Source organism: Pelmatolapia mariae, linkage group LG3_W (genome assembly GCF_036321145.2).
Source record: "Pelmatolapia mariae isolate MD_Pm_ZW linkage group LG3_W, Pm_UMD_F_2, whole genome shotgun sequence".
In the NCBI taxonomy this organism is placed as follows: Eukaryota; Metazoa; Chordata; class Actinopteri; order Cichliformes; family Cichlidae; genus Pelmatolapia; species Pelmatolapia mariae.
This window is the reverse complement of record NC_086229.1, coordinates 65,526,659-65,549,189: the sequence shown is the minus strand read 5'-3', so window position 1 is coordinate 65,549,189 and position 22,531 is coordinate 65,526,659. Positions and strand designations below refer to the sequence as shown.

The following is a 22,531-nucleotide window of genomic DNA, read 5'->3' as shown; positions in this document are numbered from 1 at the left end:
TTTGATTGTTATTCACTCAAAACTTTTTGTTTTTGTGCCCAAAGATTTTATCCACTATATTTAAATAACCCATTAAAGTCATGTGTCCACTGTGCAGCTGTTTTGATATAATGAGTGAATGATTTGATCTTTTCACTGCCTGCTGTGTTTCCTCGACTCCTGAGCAAAGATAAAGAGTCAGTTCAGACCTGCAGTTGGTCCTCGTGGTGTTTTGAACTTGAATTCAGCCTGATTTGTTTTTCATGTCTTCTCCTCCATCATCAGTTATCAGGAGAGCAGACAGTCAAAGTACAAGAATTCAAACAAACACAGAGATTCTACTTACAGAGCAGACACAGCACAGATGTTTCCTTCATCGTCCTTCTCACTCATTTGACCTTTTTTCATTTCTGTCACTGACACCAAGTAAAGCCCGCCCTCTTCCTCTGAGCACCAGCTTTTCTATTGGTTCAAACACAGTAAGTAAGTGTGTGTGTGTGTGTGTGTGTGTGTGTGTGTGTGTGTACACCCCCTCAGTGAGAGAGGCAGATATGAGCTGAAACACAGGAATCAAACCAGGGACGCTGCTGTTATGGAGCTGAACTGGAACCATTCAGACACTGAGGCCCTCTGAACACATTTTAATTACAGCTGTGCAGAGACACACTGATGACTGACTGGAACACTATGATTCACATTTTACATTAACACCATCCTCACATGCCCTGGAGGTCGGGGCAGTGGCCCCCCACATCCTCTAGCAGATCATTACATGAAGGAACCTTTTAAAAACAAGCGCGCTCATGCTCACAGGTGTACACACGGGTGATCACACACACAAACTACACCCTTTTCGGCTCCTACCTCAAAGCACACTGTGCGCTGTCGATCTCACGTGCTGCACAATAATGTTTAATATTTAGTATTTACTGTCATATTCCCATATATCAATGCGATCTTGTTTATTACTCTTGTTTTCTTCTGCTTGCTTTCTTTTTTCTTTCTCAACAGGTGATCCAGGTCATTGATATATGTATTTTTTGTCTGCTTATTCTGCTGGTTTTTGGTTTTTTTGCCCTTTTTCCCCGTCCCCCTTCTCAGGTTTTTGTTTTTTTCTTCTTTCCCTCTTTCTTTCTCCCCTTTCTTTCCACCAGTCAAGTCTGTCCCGTATTCAGCAAGTGAAAATAAAATAAACAATAAAAGGTGAATCAAATGGACCATTACGGCAAGGCTGGGATGGTCCATTTGGTAAAGTAAATCCGTTGGGCATCTTTCTTCGCCTTTAGACAATAATTCTGAAGGCAAAAGAACCAAACGGGACAGGTATAAAAAAAAACAAAAAAAAAAAAAAAAAAAAAAACACCATCCTCACACATGCTTTATATATGACCACTAGAGGGAGATGTTGGACTTTACATACTAACATGGAAACAAGCAGATTATCAAATTGAATGTAAATTGTATATGAACGTAAACACGGATTAATTCAGTTTTAATGATAATCATGAAAGTAAAACTTGTTATATCACAATGTGTATGCACATCTCAGCACTTCCTGTATTGTTTTAAAAATTTAAATCTCCATTTCTTAACAATGCTTTCATTTCGAAACAATTAAAGGGAACTTAAAAAACTTTTAAAAAAACTTAAACTGATCTCAATTTGAATTAATATTTTATAACTACAGAAGTCATTTTTGGATTTGATATCAAACTACCCAAAAGAACGTGTTGCCACATCAGAGAATAGGGAGAGTGCAATTCAGAGCATATTTGGCTTCCCATTATACAGCAACATGGCTCAAACGGAGGAACAGTGAATGGCTTAGACACGCAAACACTCAAACAAATTCATCGGGAAATCAGGAAGATGTGAAAACATGTTTTACATGTGCTTTGTGCTGAATTATTGATGGTTACTAAAAACATCCAACACCTCAGCAGGTGTCTCAGAAAGTATGAATGCACTTTGAATCACCTTGCTGTTGAATTGTCCTATATAAATAAACTTGCCTTGCCTTGACAAACTCCATGATCATGACAAGAATTCCATCATGTGTTTCAGTCATGGTTTCATTTTGTGCATTTTATGCAGAATACATGTTCCACATGACCTGATTTCCCCATCCATCCATCAGCTCTGCAAATATTTAACATATTATTTTATAATACAATGAAAATAAACTTCCTGACCAGTCATCTGTGCAAAATGCTTGTAAGCCTTTTGAAGTAAGCTATTCAATTTTTGTTTTTTTAACACGTGTTTCATAGAGCAGTTTGTTGGCAGCAGCATTTTTGAATGACTGAGCAAAGCAAAAAAGTTTGGATTTAGGCAGTGTTGTCTTTAACTTCACTGAACGCACGACCCAAAAAATGAAGGTCTGATGCGTGAGCATGTTGGGATTTTGTAAAAAGCTGAAATGTTATTATCGCATGTGTTGTAATGTGTTTGTGTGTGAGGATTTCTATAAATGAGTGAACTCTAAACCTTAAATAAATGTGTCTGTTCCTCCAAACTGTGATGGTACGTCAGCAAATTTCAGATAACAATAGTTGTACATCTACAGAAAATAAATAAATACTCATTTCAGACAAACATAAAATTTTGCTGTTTTTATTTTCATTTGCACATTTCTAAAATACTATGGGCCATTTATACATGTTATTTAATTAAATTACACACAGAATACAAAATATATAAGGAAAGATGTTGGCTTTAACTTTAGTTCATTGTATCCTGCTAGGCAGTATTTTTGTCAACTTATCAGCTCAGTGTTAATTAGAAAGACTTTAACTCTTGCTGGACCAGACTCATTTCTTGGGACTTTCCAACAGATGCTTGAGAATATGATTTCAATTCTTTAAACTGTGCTTAAACAGTTAAACATTGCAGTTAAGATAATAATATTTTTTTAATAATTGCAGTTTCCTGTCTTGGGCTGACAGATTACTGATCCTCCATATTTTTCGTAATAATAATTTTTAATAGTTGTTTGATACTATATGTTTTTTTTCCCCTCTTTCTTGAGGGACTCTTAGCTTTTATTGAACATTGTCTCTGCTGTGAAATCTTTTTGGTATAAAGCAATTTTTATGTTTTTTTTGTTTTTACTTGTACTCTGGTGTTTAGGTTTCTTCAGTGAGACTAGTAAGGCAGGTTTCTCTCACTCAGCATCACCATGTGAGAAGCTCTGAGACATTTCAAAGTTGCTGATGTTCATCAGGATGTTAGTTAAAATTCTGTTTGTGTCGTGTAGGCCAGTAGATCATAAAACCAACAACAGCAGCAAAAGGAAACCCAGCAGACACACTCAGACCAACTTTCAATCCAACAGATCCATCCTCCTCCTCCATCCTCTGTGTCTGTTGGCCTGACAGATTTGATGTTCCTTGACTTGTGTTCTTCCTTATTTTATAATGTTTTTGTTTTCTCTTACTTGAGGCACGATGTGTATCATGGAGGAATTGACGTTCACCTCTTCTGTTATTTAAGCCTAACATTAGCTTACTTATCAAACCATTGTTCATCCTGTGAAATTTCTTGGAAAATATGCAGCTGTTTTTGTTTCATGCTCGGATGCTATTGTTTTAGTTTCTCCAGTCAGATTTTCTATTGATTTTCTGGCTTCCTTTTCCCAGCATCATCATTTAAGAATCTCTGGGACATTTCAAACAGGTTGCTGTTCAGCTGGAGGCTGGTATGAATCTTTACTCTGTTCTTGTTTATGTTTTCGGTAGAGCAAAAAAACTGAAACACCAGCAGCAACAAGAACTGCAAAAACTGAGAGACCAACAATCAGTCAAACAGGTCCATCCTTCTTCCCTTCATCCTCCTTCAATTCATTCAAAACAATTTTCCACTTGCTGTCAGTCTGATGCAGTTAAACAGTTTTTTGGATTATTTGAGGTATATTCTTGGTTTTCTATGATCTATTTGGGGTGAATGCAGCTGAGATCAAATCTGCATCAATTGCTTCAATAGAGAAAGAGAGAAAAGAGAAAAAAACATTTACAGCCACAAAAAACACATGAATAGACTCAAATAATAAGGGTAAAAAAATTGTAAGTAAAAACATTCAAAAAGAGTAAAATAAATGAATAACAAAAATATGACCAGCTCTTGAAAAATTTAAACTGACAGCCAGAAAACAGAATGAAAAGTTCAAAAAGCTTCACGGATCAGAGGAAACATCTGACTGTTACAGAAATCATTTCTATCTTTGGTTTTATGACACTGTCAGAACATTCATTCAGTTATAGTTAAATAGATCCTGAACTCCATCAGATTGTTATTGATGACCTATGATCCACAGTAATTCATATGTTCATCATCACACAGTGTTTGTGTTGTTAGCTGGTTCAGTTACTGTCTGTATTAACAGCTACATGAGGATCAGTCTGTGTGTTACAAACAGCTGCTGAAGATTCAGATTCATAAGGTAAAAGACACTACAGTCCAATTTTCCAATGCATCAGAAGCCAAACATCATCTGTGTTGGAAGCAAGCACACAACAATATATGTAAAGAACATGAAATGCTAACAGAAATGATTTAGGCCACAGTGTTTTATTCAATATTAGACAGCATCTAGTGTAAACTTTGCCTGTTGATTAAAATGTCTTTGATTTTTCTTGGATCTTTTTGAATCTAATTTCTTAGGTCTCTCCTACAGATGCTGGAGAATTTTTTAATTTTGAATTGCACTGTGATATCACAGTTAAAATAACCTACAAGTTTTAATAATTGCAGTTTGGATTGATTTACTGCTCCTTGTCTTTTTGTCTGATAATAATAATGATAATAATGATACTACTATTGAGAGACACTTAGCTTTTTATTTAACATCATCTCAGCTGTAAAATCTTTTTTTAATAGAAGCCACTCTTTTGGTTTTGTGGATGTTATTGCTTTTTATTCTTCAGTCAGATTTACTCCTGCCTTTGTTGCTTCTCTTACCCAGCATCACCATGTAAGAAGCTCTGAGACATTTCAAAGCTGCTGCATTTCACTAGGATGCTGGAATGAATCCCGACTCTGTCGTTGTTTATATTTTCTGAAGATCCAAAAACCAACAGCAGCAACAAGAAGCACAGCAGAAACTGACAGACCGACGATCAGTCCAACAGATCCTCCTGTCAGACCTGCAGGTGAGAAACAGGTGTGAGGTGTCAGCTGTCAGGTAGGTGATGAGTGAAGAACAGAACAGAATCCATTTCCTCTTCAAACTGCTGTCAGACATTATCTACTGCACTCTGATCACATCACTCAGACCAGGTGCTTTCTACAAAGTCTCATCAACAACATCTTTAGAAACAAACATCAACAACCAGGAAGCAGCTTCACCTCTGATCACACACACACTCAACTCTACTCACTCACCTGGAGGAACAACATGAAGGTGGATGATGCTGATCAGCTTCAACGGTTGTCTGACTCCCTGGACGACACGACACTCGTATGTTCCAGTGTCATTTATCGTCACATTCTTCAGAATCAAAGACACGTCTCCATCCTTCATCTGTCTGTCCTGCAGATCCACCCGGTTCTTAAAAGATGGATGCTGGTTTTCTGGATCAAACTGCCCATCCCGGTACAAAACAACATATTCTTTTGGAAGGTAGGATATGATCCACTTTACAACTATGATTTTGTTGCTTGGAGCTCGACATGTCAGAGTGACATCCTGTCCAGACTCAGCTGTGATGTTTTTCTGGTCTGAAAGAGGAAACAACACAGAGCAGAGAGGTTAAAGGTAAAAGTACAACTGTTGACTTCAACAGCAGCCAATCAGAATGAGAAACACACACACTTACTGTTTGTAGTGTTATTTATAATAAATAATTAACGGCAGGATCTGTGTAATATACACATCTATGCAGTGAAACGTGCTGATAATAAGTGAACATAATGTGTGAGAGAAAGCAGCCTCTCATTATAAGACACTGTGAGTCTCTGCATGCTGCCTTTATGGAGCTACAGCTGTTTGTATACACTGAACAAAAAGCTTTGTAGCTGTATAAAGGGCTGGATGTAGAAAAATGTTTTTAGGGTGGCAAAATCAAAGGCAATTCTTTACAGCTTTTACCTTCTGTAATATCCCTTAAAATAAAACTAATAAAACTAAGCTTCTGACTTTTTTGTACAACCATTTCATGCTTGCAGATTTTGCAGACCTAACCAACCAGCCAGACGCTAACCATCGCACAGCAAGCTGGACTGCTGGACATGCTAAAAGAAGTTTGAAGTTATGCATCTGTAGGGGAATTTATAGGAAAATGTTTATACTTTTTTTTCGCTAACAAATGTTTGGGGCTGAAAGCAGGGTTGGATCTTTGGTTTCATTCTATAATACTGGACTTATTTTTCTACGAAGGTTTGAACTTTGAGTGTGTTTAAACAAGAGAGAAAAGTGTGAAAATGTTCATGCCCCTCACCTATTGCAGGTTATTTTTAGAACATAACTCACGCGATTAATGGGGAACCACTGTATATGCATTGATCTGTGCAATATACATTTCAAGTTGTCAGAAGCAACCACCGCCTATGATTATGGGGGGGCAAACTTTTAATCAGCAGCATGGGTATTTCAGATTTCAGCACATGTGGTTGATTGTTACAATCTCCAGATGCAATGAAGGTGAGTGTTATTAACATCTGGTGTGGAGGACAGGTCACATCTCCAGATCACAGAAAGATTTAAGTTGACACTGAAACAAGAAACAGAAATAGTGATAGATTGTGCTCCAACACAATAATACGAAGGTTGCTACTGACAACAAGAAATAAAGCCAGGTGAGGGAGGGGGTTACAATATGAAATATATATTTAGTTTTAAAATTTATATTCAGTGTTAATAGTAGCTAGATTCAAAGTGTTGATGCTAGCTTATTTTAATAAACATCAATATTAGATACAAAACTACGGTGGCATTAGGGGTGGCAAGAGATCAGTTTAGGGTGGCACATGCCACTCCATGCCACCTCTGTAGATCTGTCCCTGACTTTATACTCACTCCTGAAACTGCAATAGATCACACTGACACACACAATACCCTTCTTTGTCTCTGTGCTGGAAACTGCACTGCTGACCATGCGGTCAAATTCCCGTTACTTCACCCAACCATGTGACATTTACACAAACAATAAACTGATTCAATATGATACAAATTGATTGGGAAGTATGAAGTAAGATGTTTATTCCTCTTTATCTCAGAGGGAAACACCGTTTGGTTTATAAACCTCACCTGCAGAGACAAACACGAAGACACCGACAAACAGCAAAGTCGAGCAGAGCGACGCAGTTACAGGAAACATTTCCGTGGTTTCTGTTTCTGCTGATCTGACTCTTAGATTGTTCTAAAAGTCTGAGTTTGTTGATATTTCCAGTTAACCTGAGGTTAAAACTTGACTGACTACATGAGGTTAAATTTGAGGTTTAAATAATGCTAAAACATTGTTTTTCAGCCACTCGTTCAAATGCCACACTTTCGATTGTCTCTTAAGGAAGTTGCGTTAGTGTGACGTTTGGTAGGTTGGACTGCATGATGACCATAAGTAAATTTGTCATAACTAAAGCGGTGAAATCTAAAGCAGGTCTGAGTGTTTAACAGGTTCAGTTCTTGAATGATCTCCACAGAACAACACAAACATAACCTCATCATCAATCATCAGCTACATACTAAAGACCATCATCATCAAAGGACTTCAACATGACGTCACTGTATAAAAATGCATATTGTACTATGGAGGAGGCAGCATTTAGCTGTAGCCTCCATAAAACCACAGACAACTTTTTCCTAAAAACTCTTAAATATTATTTTAAAACACTTACTGTTCTTCTGAAGAAATCTCTGAAGTCCTCGAAGTCTTTTCTGATCATCATGATGGAAAAAATAATCAAAACATTTTAAAAATGTAACGAGCAAAAAAATGGTAAAAAATAAAATAAATGGACCTCTGTACTAAACATCCAGAGAACAAACTGAGCTGTGTTTCCTTGTCAGCTGTTTTTATACAGACACACAGATCTGTGACATCAGCGTCACCATAGCAACCACATTCCTCTCCACCTATCAGCTGTGAGTTCACATATTCGACAAACAAATAGCACAAAAACAAAGTCACAGCTGACTCTGAGCCCTCACAGTCAGCTGATCATTCTGTCAAATAACTTCATGAAACCCTGAAATACAATAAATGTTTTCAGGTCCTTGAAGTACACACGGGTGGGGGCTGGAAACCCACTCCACCTGTCACAGTCTGAAGACAGAATGTGGTTTCTGTTCAGTGTGTGAGGATCAGTATGATGTAGAATAATGTGAGTAAACTTCAGCAGGTTCATGTCTGTGATGTAGAGAACAGGAACAAGCAGAGGTGCCCTGGATGTTTGATCTGTGCTCTGATAATTCAGCGTATCACCATGTGGGACAGGAGACTGTCCAGTACAAGTTACAGCCTGTCAGAGTGTCGCTCACATTTACTGACAAACATCAGATGCATCTGTTACTGAACTAAATGGTAAGTGATGATAAAATGCAGTCAACTTAAAATTGTCTTGTCATCTTCCAAATGATCAGTAAGTACTTTGAAATTATCATGCAAGAAAGTGTGTTAAAAACAACAAACGGGAACCGGACCTCCAGCTTTCTTAAAAGTTAATGTTTGATTTTTCAGTTTATGTTCCTCCTATGAGGCGAGAAGATAGACAGAAATACCAACATGATCCTTTAAAAAAAAAGCAGGTAAAAATTTGATAAAAGTTTATGAGAAGTTTTTTTTAGTTCATTGAGAAACGTTAACTTGTAAACCAAACACTGTTTTGTTTCTAAATCTCACCTGCAGACACAAATACAAAAACACCAACAAACAGTAAAACGGATCAGAGTAAAGGAGACATTCCTCTGTTATCTCACTTTGATTATCTATTTTGTTTTGGGTCTGTTGGTATTTCTAGTGAATAAGAGAATCTGGGCTTCATACACCTGACTAAGATTAAATTCAAGGTTTAAATCAAGTCACTGATTATGGTAAAGGATCCGTCGTTGCGCTACTTGCTTGATGAACCATAACTGTTAAAGAAAGAGGAAGCCATATTGGGGGGATGTTTGCGTAACTATATATATAAATGTGTCACAATAAAAAGGTGAACGATGGAGGAGGCAGCATTTAGCTGTAGCCTCCATAAAAGCACAGCTGTTCTGGAGAACTTTGTCCACCTTTGATTGTCTTTAAGTTGTGTTGGAGCCACAGAGAGCAAATCTTTGTTCTTTATGGAGAACCAGTGAGGCTGTTTGGACTTTCCTATGAAACATCAGTGCAGGAGTCTCTCAGTACATCTATTTACAGTGAGGACGAAGAAGCAGCAGAAACACACACAGAGAAAACATGGAAAAGATGAGCAGCAAATAGTATATAATAGCAGGGAGAGAGAGGGTGCAGTCCTGTGATTTGCTTCCTGTAAATCACAGGATTGTAATCACAGTACAGGAGAGTAACCGGTTACATTTAATCTTTGTGATTGAGGTGATTTTTTTCTTTATATTGTGTCAGATAAAGTCTGACAGCTTTTGGTTCTTCAGATGATAAAACACATTGAATTCATTTCATATGATGTGTTTTCGCAGATGAAACCAGCCAACAGTAAATCAGGTGCTTCACACTAACTCCACATGAAATTCATCTGTAACCAGCTGAACCAGTTAGTGGTTACAGTAACTAGTTATTCCACTAACCCTCACAGATTTCAGTCAACCTGTCAGATTAACTAAAAGACTGAAAGATGTCAATTTAAACACTGTTGTTCTGAAGGATCCCTGACACAGTCGTCTGATCATCAGGATGGGGAAATTATCCACTTGAAGCAACAAACCCTCGACGCCCCTGTGTGATATCATAGCAACATTTTAGAAACCACATTCCTGTCTTCTGTAGCTTCATACATACATATTTCCAATCCAACTTTATTTGTAGATTACTTTAAAAACAAAATGATTTATGGTTTACCAAAGTGCTTTCTAGAGTATTTGACAACAAATAAATTTAATAGTAACAGAAAGTCAACACGTTTGAGTTAAACAGATAGATATGTAGAGACAATCTTTCAACACACTGTTTGGTTGGAAGTTGTCTGACTGAGAATTGAGATTAACTTGGTCCAATGAATTAACTTCAAAGCTTGCATGTCTCTAAACATGTTGTAAAATGTTTTGTACAATGTGTTTAGATAGGAGTCAAAGAAGAAGAGGCGGCTTTTTGTAATCCTTTACACACGATACCAACAAAACCAACCTTGATTGTTCAAAATATACGTTACCTTTAAAAACAAAAAAAAAACAAAAAACAAAAACAAAGCATTCATCATAAATCCAGTAGGAATGATCCCATACACATGAATAAAAAAAACCACTCAACATCTGTAGACATCTAAAGACTTTAAAAAGTAAAAAAAGCAGGTATCAGGGCTCTAGACTAACTTTTTGACATGGGCGCACCGGTACGCCTAACTTAAAAAATTTAGGCGTACCGGCACAAAAGTTAGGCGCACTCAAATTTTTCAACCGCTTCGCTTAACACCGCAGTTTTACATGTGCACCTTCTTTGGGGGGAGGTCCATACAGACAATATTCATTTCTAAATTATTAACTAACAATGTTGTGCTTAAAGTGCTTTGTCAATATTGTAGAAAATGTTAAACTTAATCATCATCTTGGCCTCCTCTGACGACCTGTTTGCTGTTGCATGCTGCTGAAAGGCAGTGGGGAGAGAGGACACTTGGGCAGTGCATTTATTGCAGCATGAAGTGTGTTTTCTGGATACACTGCTGCTTTTTCAGCATTCAAAGATTGATGGCACCGTGTCAGAGCACTGGCTATGAATTTCAGACGGATCAGGCCTTAACTTAACAAAAAAGTTATCAATAGTTCTTTTCATCTTTTCTTATTACCCACAGCTACATCCACTTCTGTCAGGCCTAGGCTGCTCACTAGGGCTGGGTATCATCACTGATTTCTATAATCCATTCGATTCCGGTTCTCAAAGTCCTGATTCGATTCACTTTAGCCTCAGACAGTCAGAAATATTATAATTCTGATCATTTATCAGTACTGACACTTGTGAGACTTCATCAGAATTGTGAACATCACAGCAGATGCCTTTGTGTAAAAGTAACTGAGAATAAAACACAGAAAAACATGAAGGAGATTTTCCTGGTCTGGCGTTTTATAGCAGATAACCTTAAAAATATTCTGCAATATTCTGCAATTTTGCATAATTTTAAGAAGTTTAAATTTCTTCAGTATTGAACAGCAGAAATTAGGCTTTCTTGTCGGACGTCATTTACATGAAAAAAGAAAAAGACAGCGCTGTAAACAACGGTAGACTGGTGGGTAATAAGCGAATGAATAATCCAGAAAACAGAGATTTGAGACGGGAAACTGTTCTTGAAGTACACACAGGGAGCTGTGTAGGAAGTGTAATTTTTATCGTGGGGAAGCAAAACAGCAAAAGTCAGAGGGAATTCATGACGACATTGATCAAATGTGAGGCGCAGTTTGCTGCTTCTTTTTGGCTCGGCGAATTTTGGTTGGAGAGACAAAACCTGCAGCTCAGAATCAGCGCAAAAAAACGTAAACACAGCGCGGACCCGACGCATCAGAATCGCTAAGCTCCGACAGCGTGTCCATCTGCGGGCCGTCCGGAGAGAAAGCCGAGAAAGACAAAGCTGATTCTGATGCGTCGGGTCGCTCTGTGTTTACGTCTTTGTGTGGAATCCGTTAATGAATTGATATCGCCTTATTAAAGCTACTCACCTCCCTCTTCTACCTGCACTTTCCACTGGACCACGGCCAATCAGAGAGGTCCCGCCCCTGACTATCTCTGATTGGTTTAGTCCACGATAGGATCATAATGTGTGTCTGCTGTTGACAACATGGAGAGTTGCAGAGATTTTTTTTTGTTACCCAAACAGGTGCGACCAAATGGTTTTTTTAGTCGCACCACGGAAAAATTTGGTCGCATTTGCGACCATATTGGTCGCACTCTAGAGCCCTGGGTATGATCCCATACTCAAACAACATTAATGCAAAAACAAACAAACAAACAACAAACACTTACCAGCGATTCCCTCATTACATCATGAAATCATTAAGGCTAAAAGAAAATACCTGATTTAATATTATAATTCATATTAATGATTTTTTTACAGCACCCACTACAACTGTCACAATCTTCAGACAAAATCTTCATCACAGTTTCACTGTTTTAACAAACTAAACGAGCCATGAGGAACAGAAAGAAGTCCGGGCTGAAACAGTGCATCCTGGGAAAGTCATATGACCATGTGGGAAATATGGCTGCTCAGAGCAGTTGATGAGTTACTGATTACTGTTCATGGTGAAAACGTCAGAAAAGTCAGCTTTGTGTTTGTGAAGTGAGTCTCAAAAGGAATTTTCCTTCATGAGATTGTTACCTTAAAATAATTATTTGATATCCTGATTATTCATCAAATCTTCAGCAGCTTTGTGTTGGTGGAAAACAGGTGTATGTGTGTGTGAGTGTGAGTCAGTATCCTGGTCAAACTGGTTTAGCACCGAGTGTTTGTTGATGGTACACATGGACTCTATGTGTTTTGTATCTGAACACATGATCTGATGGTTTGTACAGCAAAAATGAAAAGACATTAAGCTTCTTTCTTCTCAATTTTTATCCTGTGTTCATGTTGATTGTGAAGTGATTTAATGTTAGTAGAGCTAACAGAGCTGCTTAGATGTTAACACAATGGTCAGCTCAGCTGCCTGAAAGCAACAAAACCACATAGTTCAAAAAATCTTGAAAAGGAATAGTTGCTGTTGTTGCAGTCAGCGACTGAACCGCCAATCTTTCACTTTCAAGGTGACCTACACCACCTACTGAGCTATAGCAACTCCAAATGAATACTTGCTACTAGCTAATTTAATTAGCAAGTGATTTTGCAGAGTCTGCTTTGAATAAAGGATGTGAAGATTACACTGTGGATTTTTTAAATGTTTTTTACTTAAACAGCTACACAGCTAAACAACACAAAACTGTGTGTTGTAAAAGGAACAGGAAGTGATACTGACACACACAGAGCAAACACCAATTGAGAGCGCCACCAAACTGTTCAAAGGCCATTTAACTCGAATTACTTCACTGGTAAGCTGAAGTTTAAACACTAGATGGCAGCAAACATGACCTTTCAAGTGTCAGCTCTGAGTTGGCTCAGCAGATGAGATCCATGAGTTACATGTTCATTGGTTTTTAGTTTATCTCCAAAAATTTTAGCTCTCTAGATTCATGTTAAAGTACTAAGTGTTAAAGAATTTAATTCAAGTGGGTCAAAGGCTATTCTGGAAATGAGTAGAAGACCTTTTGTTTGTAGATATCTGAGAAGTATACAGGGAATCATTCCCAGGAGGAGGAACAAAAAAGAAATCTGTTTATCAAAATGAAGCACCCTGTAGTCCAACTACACTAGACTAGAAGGTTGGAATTAACTTGTTTTTGTTCAGTAGAAAAAGGTCCCAAATTTGCGATTTGTAATAAATATTAATTGTAAAGAATCACATTTACGAATCTGCAACCAAATAATGTTTAGGTTGCTGTTATTATTTTTCCTCAACATCAAACAGTCAGCTGCTGCCGCTGGTTTCAGTGTGAATTAGAACATCAAGGTAAGAACTCTTTCCATGTTGTAGCTCTTCTGCAGGTTTTTTTTTTCCTCTTCTTCCTCTTCTCTGAAGTGAAAAGATGTCTGCGTCGGTTAGCCACAACCAAACCGGAACAAGTCAAATTTTCCATCTTACATCTTGGTGAAACCCACAGAACCACGTGAGAAACACAAGAGAACAAAGGATTTTTAATCCTGCAAAGAAACACATGTTTGCTGTGGGAACAAGAGCAAGTTATTTCACATATTTTTATTATAAATAACAGTGAAGTTACAGTGTCTATAAAACACATTTGTATATTTGTATTAGCACTGATGGTTCTGTGTCAGTAAAACATCATTTCTGATTATTTTAAATCAAAAAAGAGTAAAAAAAAAAAAGAAAAGAAAAACATGCACATACATAAAAGAAAAAAAAACTTTGTTAACATGTGGATGTCCTCTAATCTGAGGTGCTGGGGGACCGGATAGAGACCAGCAGCTGGACGTCAGTGGTTGGACTGGTGGACTACCTTAGCGAAGAGTAGACGACGTCTGGCTCTGGTTTAAAGTCTGAACACAAACACACACAGTTCAAACAACAGGAAACATGATTACAAACTTTGTAGTTCAATCAAGACCTCCAATCTCCACCTCTCTGCATCACACACAGTCCCAGTTCAGACTTCAACAAATTCAAAAACACTTGAACCTGAAATCCACAGAGGTCAAACAATTAACTCATAAACTAAACTGCATTAAATTATATTTCAAAGTCTAATATTTAATTTTTGTTCATCTAATTGTTGCTATTTGGTGACTTTGTTGCAAGATTTGGCCTCATTCAAGAACATCCTGTCATAAACTGGTGACCTCCAGAAGGGAGTATCCCAACTCACCTTTACAGCTGGGAAAAGCTCCACCATGCAAATGATCCTGAACAGGAGAAGCAGCAAGAAACTGGGTGGATTGACGGAACTAGCTAAACATTTATTCAAAATATGGAACTAACTAGTCTTCTAACTAATCGAACTAATCTTTTGCTCTTCTGGCATAGAAACAGTGTGAGAAGAGCTCTCTCTCTCTTTCTCTCTCTCTGTCTCTCATTCATTGGGTGGGCGAGCAGCGAGACTTCGGAGAACAAAGGTGAGCAGTGGTGCACAGTGGTGTTGCAATGAAGCAAGGCATAGGTGAGTGAAATTTGACCTAGTTAAGTGCACATAGAGGAAAAAACAGAGGACCTAACACTGAACCTTGTGGTGCATCACAGCTACAGCTAGATGATATGTTACCTATATTGACCAAAAAGCTGATTTCTAAAATATATGTATGAAATATATGAAATCAGCAGCTGATAAAAATGTTCAGATCTACTGAGTCAAATGCTGTGGTTATGTGTGAAAGAAAGCAGCCATGCTTCAGTGCAGTAATGGCAGCAGATTTATTTCAGTCTGTTAATGAGTCCTAAACTCTCATTTTCCACCATGTGGCAAATGTTACTGAACTGCAGCAGGTACTATGTAATGCACATGGTGCACTGCAGCAAAGTTTACCAAAATATCAGGATTGAGACGGTGTTACTGGATTCTGGTTTGGTTATAATTTGTAACCAGTCTGAATCAGCACCTTGTTTAAAGTGATTACATTTGTCATGCTCGAAGGGGGAATGGCTGCTTCCACTTAGCACATCTATTGTGCTATCCTGTAATTTCCACATTTCAACCAAAGCTCTTGTGCAAACTTGTGATAACTTTTGACCCACTTGAACAAAATCATTTCTGTTTAAGGTAATTTAAGTCAAGGTATATTAAATCAATTTAAATTTTTCATTGACTTCACAGTTTGCTTTGCACTTCGAATGAATAGTGGAACTTTGCAGATAAAAAAAATATATTTCTTTCTGAAATTATACCAAGAAGTTTGAAATCTTGAGCTTTAGTCAAGATCTGGGTTGCTGATCTTTGTGTGGAGACCAGAAAATCTTGTGTCCAAAGTCAGACGTAAAGATCATCTGTACCTCTTTTCATCTTTGGTGTGATGATTATGTGTTCATAACTAACATCTTCAATTCTCCTTGCTGAATAGATTACAGCTGGATCACCTTCTGTAGAACAAAGAAAACACAAATTACAGAAAAGGCAGCAGCAATGTTATACTATTTCACTTTTTTAATTTTTTCATTATACAGACATTAAATGATTACTTTTGTGACTAGCAGCAGGTTTTCAGAGGTTTTTCCACTCCTTTAAACCTCTGCTGAGAAACATAACATGATTGCATAGAACTGGTAGGTGTTTGTGTAAGAACAACATGCACAGCCACAAAGATGCCACCTTCTTTAAGTGCCGTCTGACACACTTCACCGCAGCGCACCAAGCAAACAAATTCTCACAAAATCAACACTGCCATTGGCCAAACCAGAACTCTCTGTGGTGAAAAGTTTCTTCAACTTCAGACTACAAGAACAAACTAAATATAACAGGAAGCAGCTGCTGTGGTTTGACACAGACCTTTAAGACGACAAAAGGACCCACTGTCTTATAGTTGTCTCTTTATACACTTCATATATCCAACACATTCACCACTCTAATAACCTGTATGTGGGTCAAGAACATATGGCGAACACAGCTGGACTGCTGTCTGCCCATCTTGGTTTATTTGTGGTTCCTAGAGAATTTTAAAGTAGAATGGGAGGCTGAGCCCTCGTTCTTCAGAACCATGTTCCAGTTTTGCTTCAGGAGACAGACACAATCTCAATTTTTAATATTAGGCATGTTCAACCGATCTTGGCAAATGACTTGGTGCTATATGAATAAAAGTGAACTGAATGGAATCTGGGCACCTCTTCAGTGATGGTACTACACAAAGCACACTGTAGATTTCTACTCTGGCAGGGGGAAGTATAAACTTTCAGATAGATGGGATCATGTTACAGTGGACAGTGGCATCTTGGACAATGGACTGAAAGAGCTGAAGACATTGTTAGATGGTTGCAGACAAACATCAGTGAACATCAGGGATACAAGAAGAGTCTGGACAGTCTGAATTGTACATTGAACACAGAAAGTCTCATTACCAAGCATATGGGCCTGTGGTGGATGTAAGGATAATTATGATGATGCTTGTATCTTAAGTCAAAGTAGCTGAAGTCAAAGTAAACTTTATTGTCAAGTTTTGTTTGGTCTAAATTTCTGAACAATTTCTTAGAAGCAAGATCATTTTATCTTATAAAATTTGATCAAAAATAATGAGTTTATTTAGAGCTCAGTGCCAATAAGACAGGTACAAGATGCTGTGCTAGAAAATGTGGCCATCCTCAGGAATGAATGATTTAATATCAGGAAGATTCTGGGTCCTTTTTCCTCTGCTCATGTTAGCCTGTAATTTTCAACTAGTCCATGTCCTTCAATACCTCTGCAAAATAACTTTATAGTCTAGTTTTTGTGTTTTTGATGATGATTTGTCCATAACTGACATTTTCTGTTCATATTACATTCGCTTAATATGTTTGTTTAATTATTATATGCTTCTAACCCACTTTAGATGAGGTTTAAAAATGTTTAAAATGTTTGATTGTGTTTTTTTTAATCATAATGTCAATGTTTCGGCTGTGTGGCAGGCAGGAAGTGGACCCAAACGCAAGCTCACGAGGCAGGAATGAACTCAAAACGCAGCTTTATTGCTGGACAGGAAGACCAGACAAACTAAACTGGAAACTAAACATATTGCACGGAGAAACACACGGCCATGAATGAGGGAGAACGCGACACAGGACTGAGGGAGACGCGGACCTACATACACAGAGGGTTAACAAGGGGAGTGGGCGCACACGGGGAACACAGGTGACACTGATAATCATAACAAGACACAACAGGAGTGAACGCAATACTGACAGGAGACTGTCAAAGTAAAACAGGAAGTGCACAGAGGTTCAGACAGGAGGAGAGAGAGCACGGGGAGAGCACAGACATAACGGGCTGGGTAAAACATGGAATAAAACACAAGGAGACGAGGGCTCACAGATACACAGAGGGGCACACAGGGGGTAAGAGTCACAAGGGGAAAAACACATAAGGAACAACATAACAGAGCAACTCAGGAAGCATGGCCTAAATAAGGAACAAAATACATGAAAACTAAGAATACTGGGCCAACGTGGCCCAGGACCATGACACATAAACAGGAAACGGTACAAATGCAGAGGTGTTAGCTTCTGTTAACCACAGACAACAAACACAGAGACCAGCACAGAAAGAACATCACACAGTAAGCACGGAGTGATTCAATTGCGAAGCGCCTTTTTAAAATACAACACTATGGGCCACTTGACCTTAATTGATTAATACTTATACCAATATTATGGGGCCTCTTTGACTGACATGTGGCTCGGGACAAAGGTGGCTGAGCTGCTAGCTGTCTGCTACGTTTCACCTCAGCTAATTGGAGTCCCTGAACTTGACTTCTGGACTGTGGTTGTAATGTTGGAGCTTCAACAGTTAAATTTTCACTCACCAGTTTTAAATCTAAGATTTTAATATATGTTATTTATCAAGAACAGATGTCCTTTTACAGTATATTTAAACGTTTCCTAGCTTTTTAAAAATGTCAGGACTGTTTCTACTTTCTAAATCATACTTGTCCACACACCCAATATTACCTCCGATTGGCTGTTGTTGATGATTTGATATTGTCGTATCTCTGCGCATGTTGTCATCTTCTGCAGGTTCACTGTGATCTTGTGAAATGTTTCAAATTTAACAGTGAAATATGTTATTGTAAAGAGTCTAAACAGAGCCTTAAAGTATCAAAAAGTACATATACATACATATATATCTATATATATAGATATATATATATATATATAAATGCAGATAATGTATATAAAAAACAATTTCAATATATATTTAAAAAACCTTACACGTCTAAAATGCAGCCATCTGGGTCTCACCTTCAGATTTTCTGTAAACACATCGTCTCACCAGCAGAACCAGTAACACCAGTAGAACCACAAGACAGACTGATCCAACACATGACAACACAGAGAGAACGGGAGGAGAGAGTGATGGAGGAAGAGTGATGGAGGTGGAATCAGGAGCAGAGGTGGATGTAGGTGGAGGTGTGGTGGTGTGTTTGTCTAAAATAAAGCAAACACAGTCATTAAGTTGTCGTCACATTGTGAATGTTGAAAGCTGCAGAAACACAGACAGGTGAGTGTGTCACCTGTGACAGTGATCCAGCTGGATGGAGACTCTCCATGACCGCTGATGTCACACTTGTAGAGGCCTTCATCAGACCTGGAAACATGCTGCATGGTCATGTGAATTGTAGGCTGCTTCCTGATGAGGGAGCCATCTTTATAGAAAGCAGCTGGGAGGTTGGAGGGAGTGGTCTTTGTTTTACAGAGCAGAGTGACGTCATCTCCCTCCATCACAGGGAGGACAGGACTCTGCAGGATCACTGATCCACCTCAACACAGAGACAAACTACAGCATTTCATCCATTTACACACAGCTTCATCAACACCAACTCCACACACTCAGCTTACCAGTGACTGTCAGGTTAACCATGTTACTGATGGGACCCTCTCTGGACTCACACCAGTAAACTCCACTGTCATGAAGCATCATAGTGATGGTACAGGAAGAACCAGCTGGTTTTCCCCACCAATCTCCACACTGAGTCCTCTGTTGTTTGCTTGTGTTTCTCCTCAGAGTCCATCCAGCAGAGCTGTCGTCCTCCTCACAGCTCAGAGACACAAAGTCTCCTTTAAAGAACTGAGAGCTGCTGGGACTCACAGTCAGACGAGCTGTGAGGGTTGAAATGAAAAAAATGATGACCTGGTAGACTTCATTTATTTTATTTCTGAGATTTTACATCAGCCTAAGCAGAGAAGCCCAAACCTGGGTCTGCCCCAGGGCCTCTTCCCGCTGGGACATGCCCGTCCCGGACACCTCCTGGGTGAAGTGTCCCACCTCACCCAGGAGGCATCCTTGTCAGTGTGGATGCTTCAAGTGTGGCAACACCTTGAGGTGTTATATTAACATATTAAGCGCATGAAGTTTGCGTTGACAAACATGAACCCAATCAGGTCATATCAGTGAGCATTTCTCAGGTTTAAACTGTGACAGAAGAAGGTTACTGACCTTGGTTTGTTGTGCAGCTCAGCAGTGAGATCAGAACTAAAGAGAAATGACACTCAGGTTGATTTGAGGTGAACATAAAGAACAACTCCAACAGCACTTTCTGCCAGTTGAGTGTATTTTAAACATTCTTTCCTTTATAAATGATTAATCCTCACACCATATATTGACTTAAATTTAATTCAGTTCTATTTTATTTTGTTTAAAATGCCAAATCACAACAACGGTAGGCTGAAAGTTCTTTGCTGAGAACCCCCCCAAATCAGACAACTCCTCATGACTGCGCAATTTGGATACACTGGAATGAAAAAAACTTAAATAAGGAAAATAGAGAGAATTAGGATCTGGGAGTTGTGGAAATGAAGACAAAATAAAGAAAATGGGATAAAACAGATGTTTAATATGTCCCAATTTGGGGGTGCATCCTCCTGAGGACCCAGACTTTGCGGTCTACATGGCCCGGGTCCTTCGAAATGGGACAGCCTTTAGATATGCATCTCTACTGGTGCTCTCTCCGGCTGTAGTGAGCCTTGACCTTCCAGCTAGCTATCGAGCTGGTGAGTAAAGGGGGTGATCGTGGCTCAAGAGTTGGGAGTTCGCCTTGTAATCGGAAGGGTGCCGGTTCGAGCCCCGGCTTGGACAGTCTCGGTCATTGTGTCCTTGGGCAAGACACTTCACCTGTTGCCTACTGGTGGTGGTCAGAGGGCCCAGTGATGGCCATCACACTGGCGCTACCGGGCGCCAATGTGTTGGCGCCGGGTAACTTGCCATCACGAATGGGTGAATGACTGGATGTGTAAAGCGCTTTGGGGTCCTTAGGGACTAGTAAGGCGCTATATAAATACAGGCCATTTACCATTAAAAATGTCAGAGTACTTTTGCAAATATGTGATGTTTTGATAAACCGAGCAGATATTTGAAGTTTACACAGCTGCATTCTCGCCTGAAAATATGTTAAAAGTTTGTTTTGTGACCCATAAAGAGTAATATTTCAAACTGTTTTGCCTATTACATTGCCGCATTTGAAAAGTATTTTTATATTATTATAAAAATATTATAAATACTACTTCAATTAATAAAGTGTTGAAAAGAGAAATAAGAGGAATATTAAAACTAAGTAGCTGCCGCCATTGTTGGGAACTGGATTTGGCTGCTTGAATTCTGGGTTGTCTTATGTGTATATTTAACCCCTAATTTTTAATCAATCCTGATCTGCTTCATGCTGTGTGCTCTCCTGTCTGTCAGTTAATCTATGTTTGTTTGTTTTTTTCAGTCAGTCTGCCTTATATTTTGTTTAAACTTGACAGTTTCCATCTAATAAAGCTGTGTCTTCAGTCTGTCTGCTGAGTCCACGCTCTGCATGCATCACACAGTCACTAACCACAGCACCTCTATGACACCTGTGCTTTTAGGTCTAATTTTAAAACCTTTTTATAGTGTTTTGGAGGAACTTTGTTACTGACAAACATGTTTATGCAGTTTGGGCTCAGCTTTTAATTTGGTTATAATGTTTACAGCAAGTATACAAAATTTATCCTCTACAGTTACGTTTCCTCAACTCCTGAGCAAAGATAAAGAGTCAGTTCAGACCTGCAGTTGGTCCTCGTGGTGTTTTGAACTTGAATTCAGCCTGATTTGTTTTTCATGTCTTCTCCTCCATCATCAGTTATCAGGAGAGCAGACAGTCAAAGTACAAGAATTCAAACAAACACAGAGATTCTACTTACAGAGCAGACACAGCACAGATGTTTCCTTCATCGTCCTTCTCACTCATTTGAGCTTTTTTTCATTTCTCTCACTGACACCAAGTAAAGCCCGCCCTCTTCCTCTGAGCACCAGCTTTTTATTGGTTCAAAGACAGAGGTGGGGGACTCACGTTTTCTAATTACTAAAGAGACATCATCATCGAAACTTTTTCATAAAATATGATTTGCAACTTTTTGTCTTTTTTCCCAAAATACTTTAAAATAAAACATTCATTGGTTAACCAAATGAAAACAAATTTAAAAAAACAACAAAAAAACAAAGAAATTTCAATTGTCCTCTGCTCTCAGTGATCTGTAGTTTGGTTGATGAACAAATCCATGTCCATGTAGTTACGTCCCCCTCAGTGAGAGAGGCAGATATGAGCTGAAACACAGGAATCAAACCAGGGACGCTGCTGTTATGGAGCTGAACTGGAACCATTCAGACACTGAGGCCCTCTGAACACATTTTAATTACAGCTGTGCAGAGACACACTGATGACTGACTGGAACACTATGATTCACATTTTACATTAACACCATCCTCACGTATGGTTTATATATGGCCACTAGAGGGAGATGTTGGACTAACATGGATACAAGCAGATCATCAGTGATGCTTGAGTAGGAACATCACACTGAGCATTTGCATCTCATAATAATCTCAAGTTTACTTAAATGAAATGGAGCCCACCTGTCACAGGGCTGGAGGCGAGTACATCCTGGACAGGTGACCAGTCAATTGCTGGGCTAACACAGAGAGACAGACAACCGCTCACACTCACATTCACATCTACAGCCCCACTAACTGTATGTCTTTGGACTGTGGGGGGAAGCCAGAGTACCTGGAGAGAACCCACACATACACGGGGAGAACATGCACACTCTAAAGGCCCCCGGGCCAGTTGGTCACTTTAAGCTCAGGGTCTTCTTGCTGTGAGGCACTAACCTAAAAATGACGTCACTGTATAAAAATGTATATTGTTCTATGGAGAAGGCAGCATT

General features: G+C 38.8%; 1 protein-coding gene across 2 annotated transcripts; it reads right to left on the bottom strand.

Moving 5' to 3' along the window:
- Positions 1-4,849: 4,849 nt before the first annotated feature.
- On the bottom strand, positions 4,850-7,919 carry LOC134624735 (butyrophilin-like protein 8). Of its 2 annotated transcripts, none has more exons than XR_010573611.1 (3): positions 7,810-7,919; positions 5,359-5,694; positions 4,850-5,120 (listed from the first exon to the last, which is right to left on the bottom strand). XR_010573611.1 is itself a non-coding variant. In XM_063469755.1 (3 exons), the coding sequence occupies exons 1-3, from the start codon at positions 7,290-7,292 to the stop codon at positions 4,969-4,971; spliced, it is 558 nt and encodes a 185-aa protein (XP_063325825.1). In that variant the 5' UTR covers positions 7,293-7,326; the 3' UTR covers positions 4,850-4,968. The 2 variants fall into 2 exon arrangements, 1 of the variants encoding a protein (XP_063325825.1); XM_063469755.1 differs by lacking the exon at positions 7,810-7,919 and adding an exon at positions 7,223-7,326.
- Positions 7,920-22,531: the final 14,612 nt, after the last annotated feature.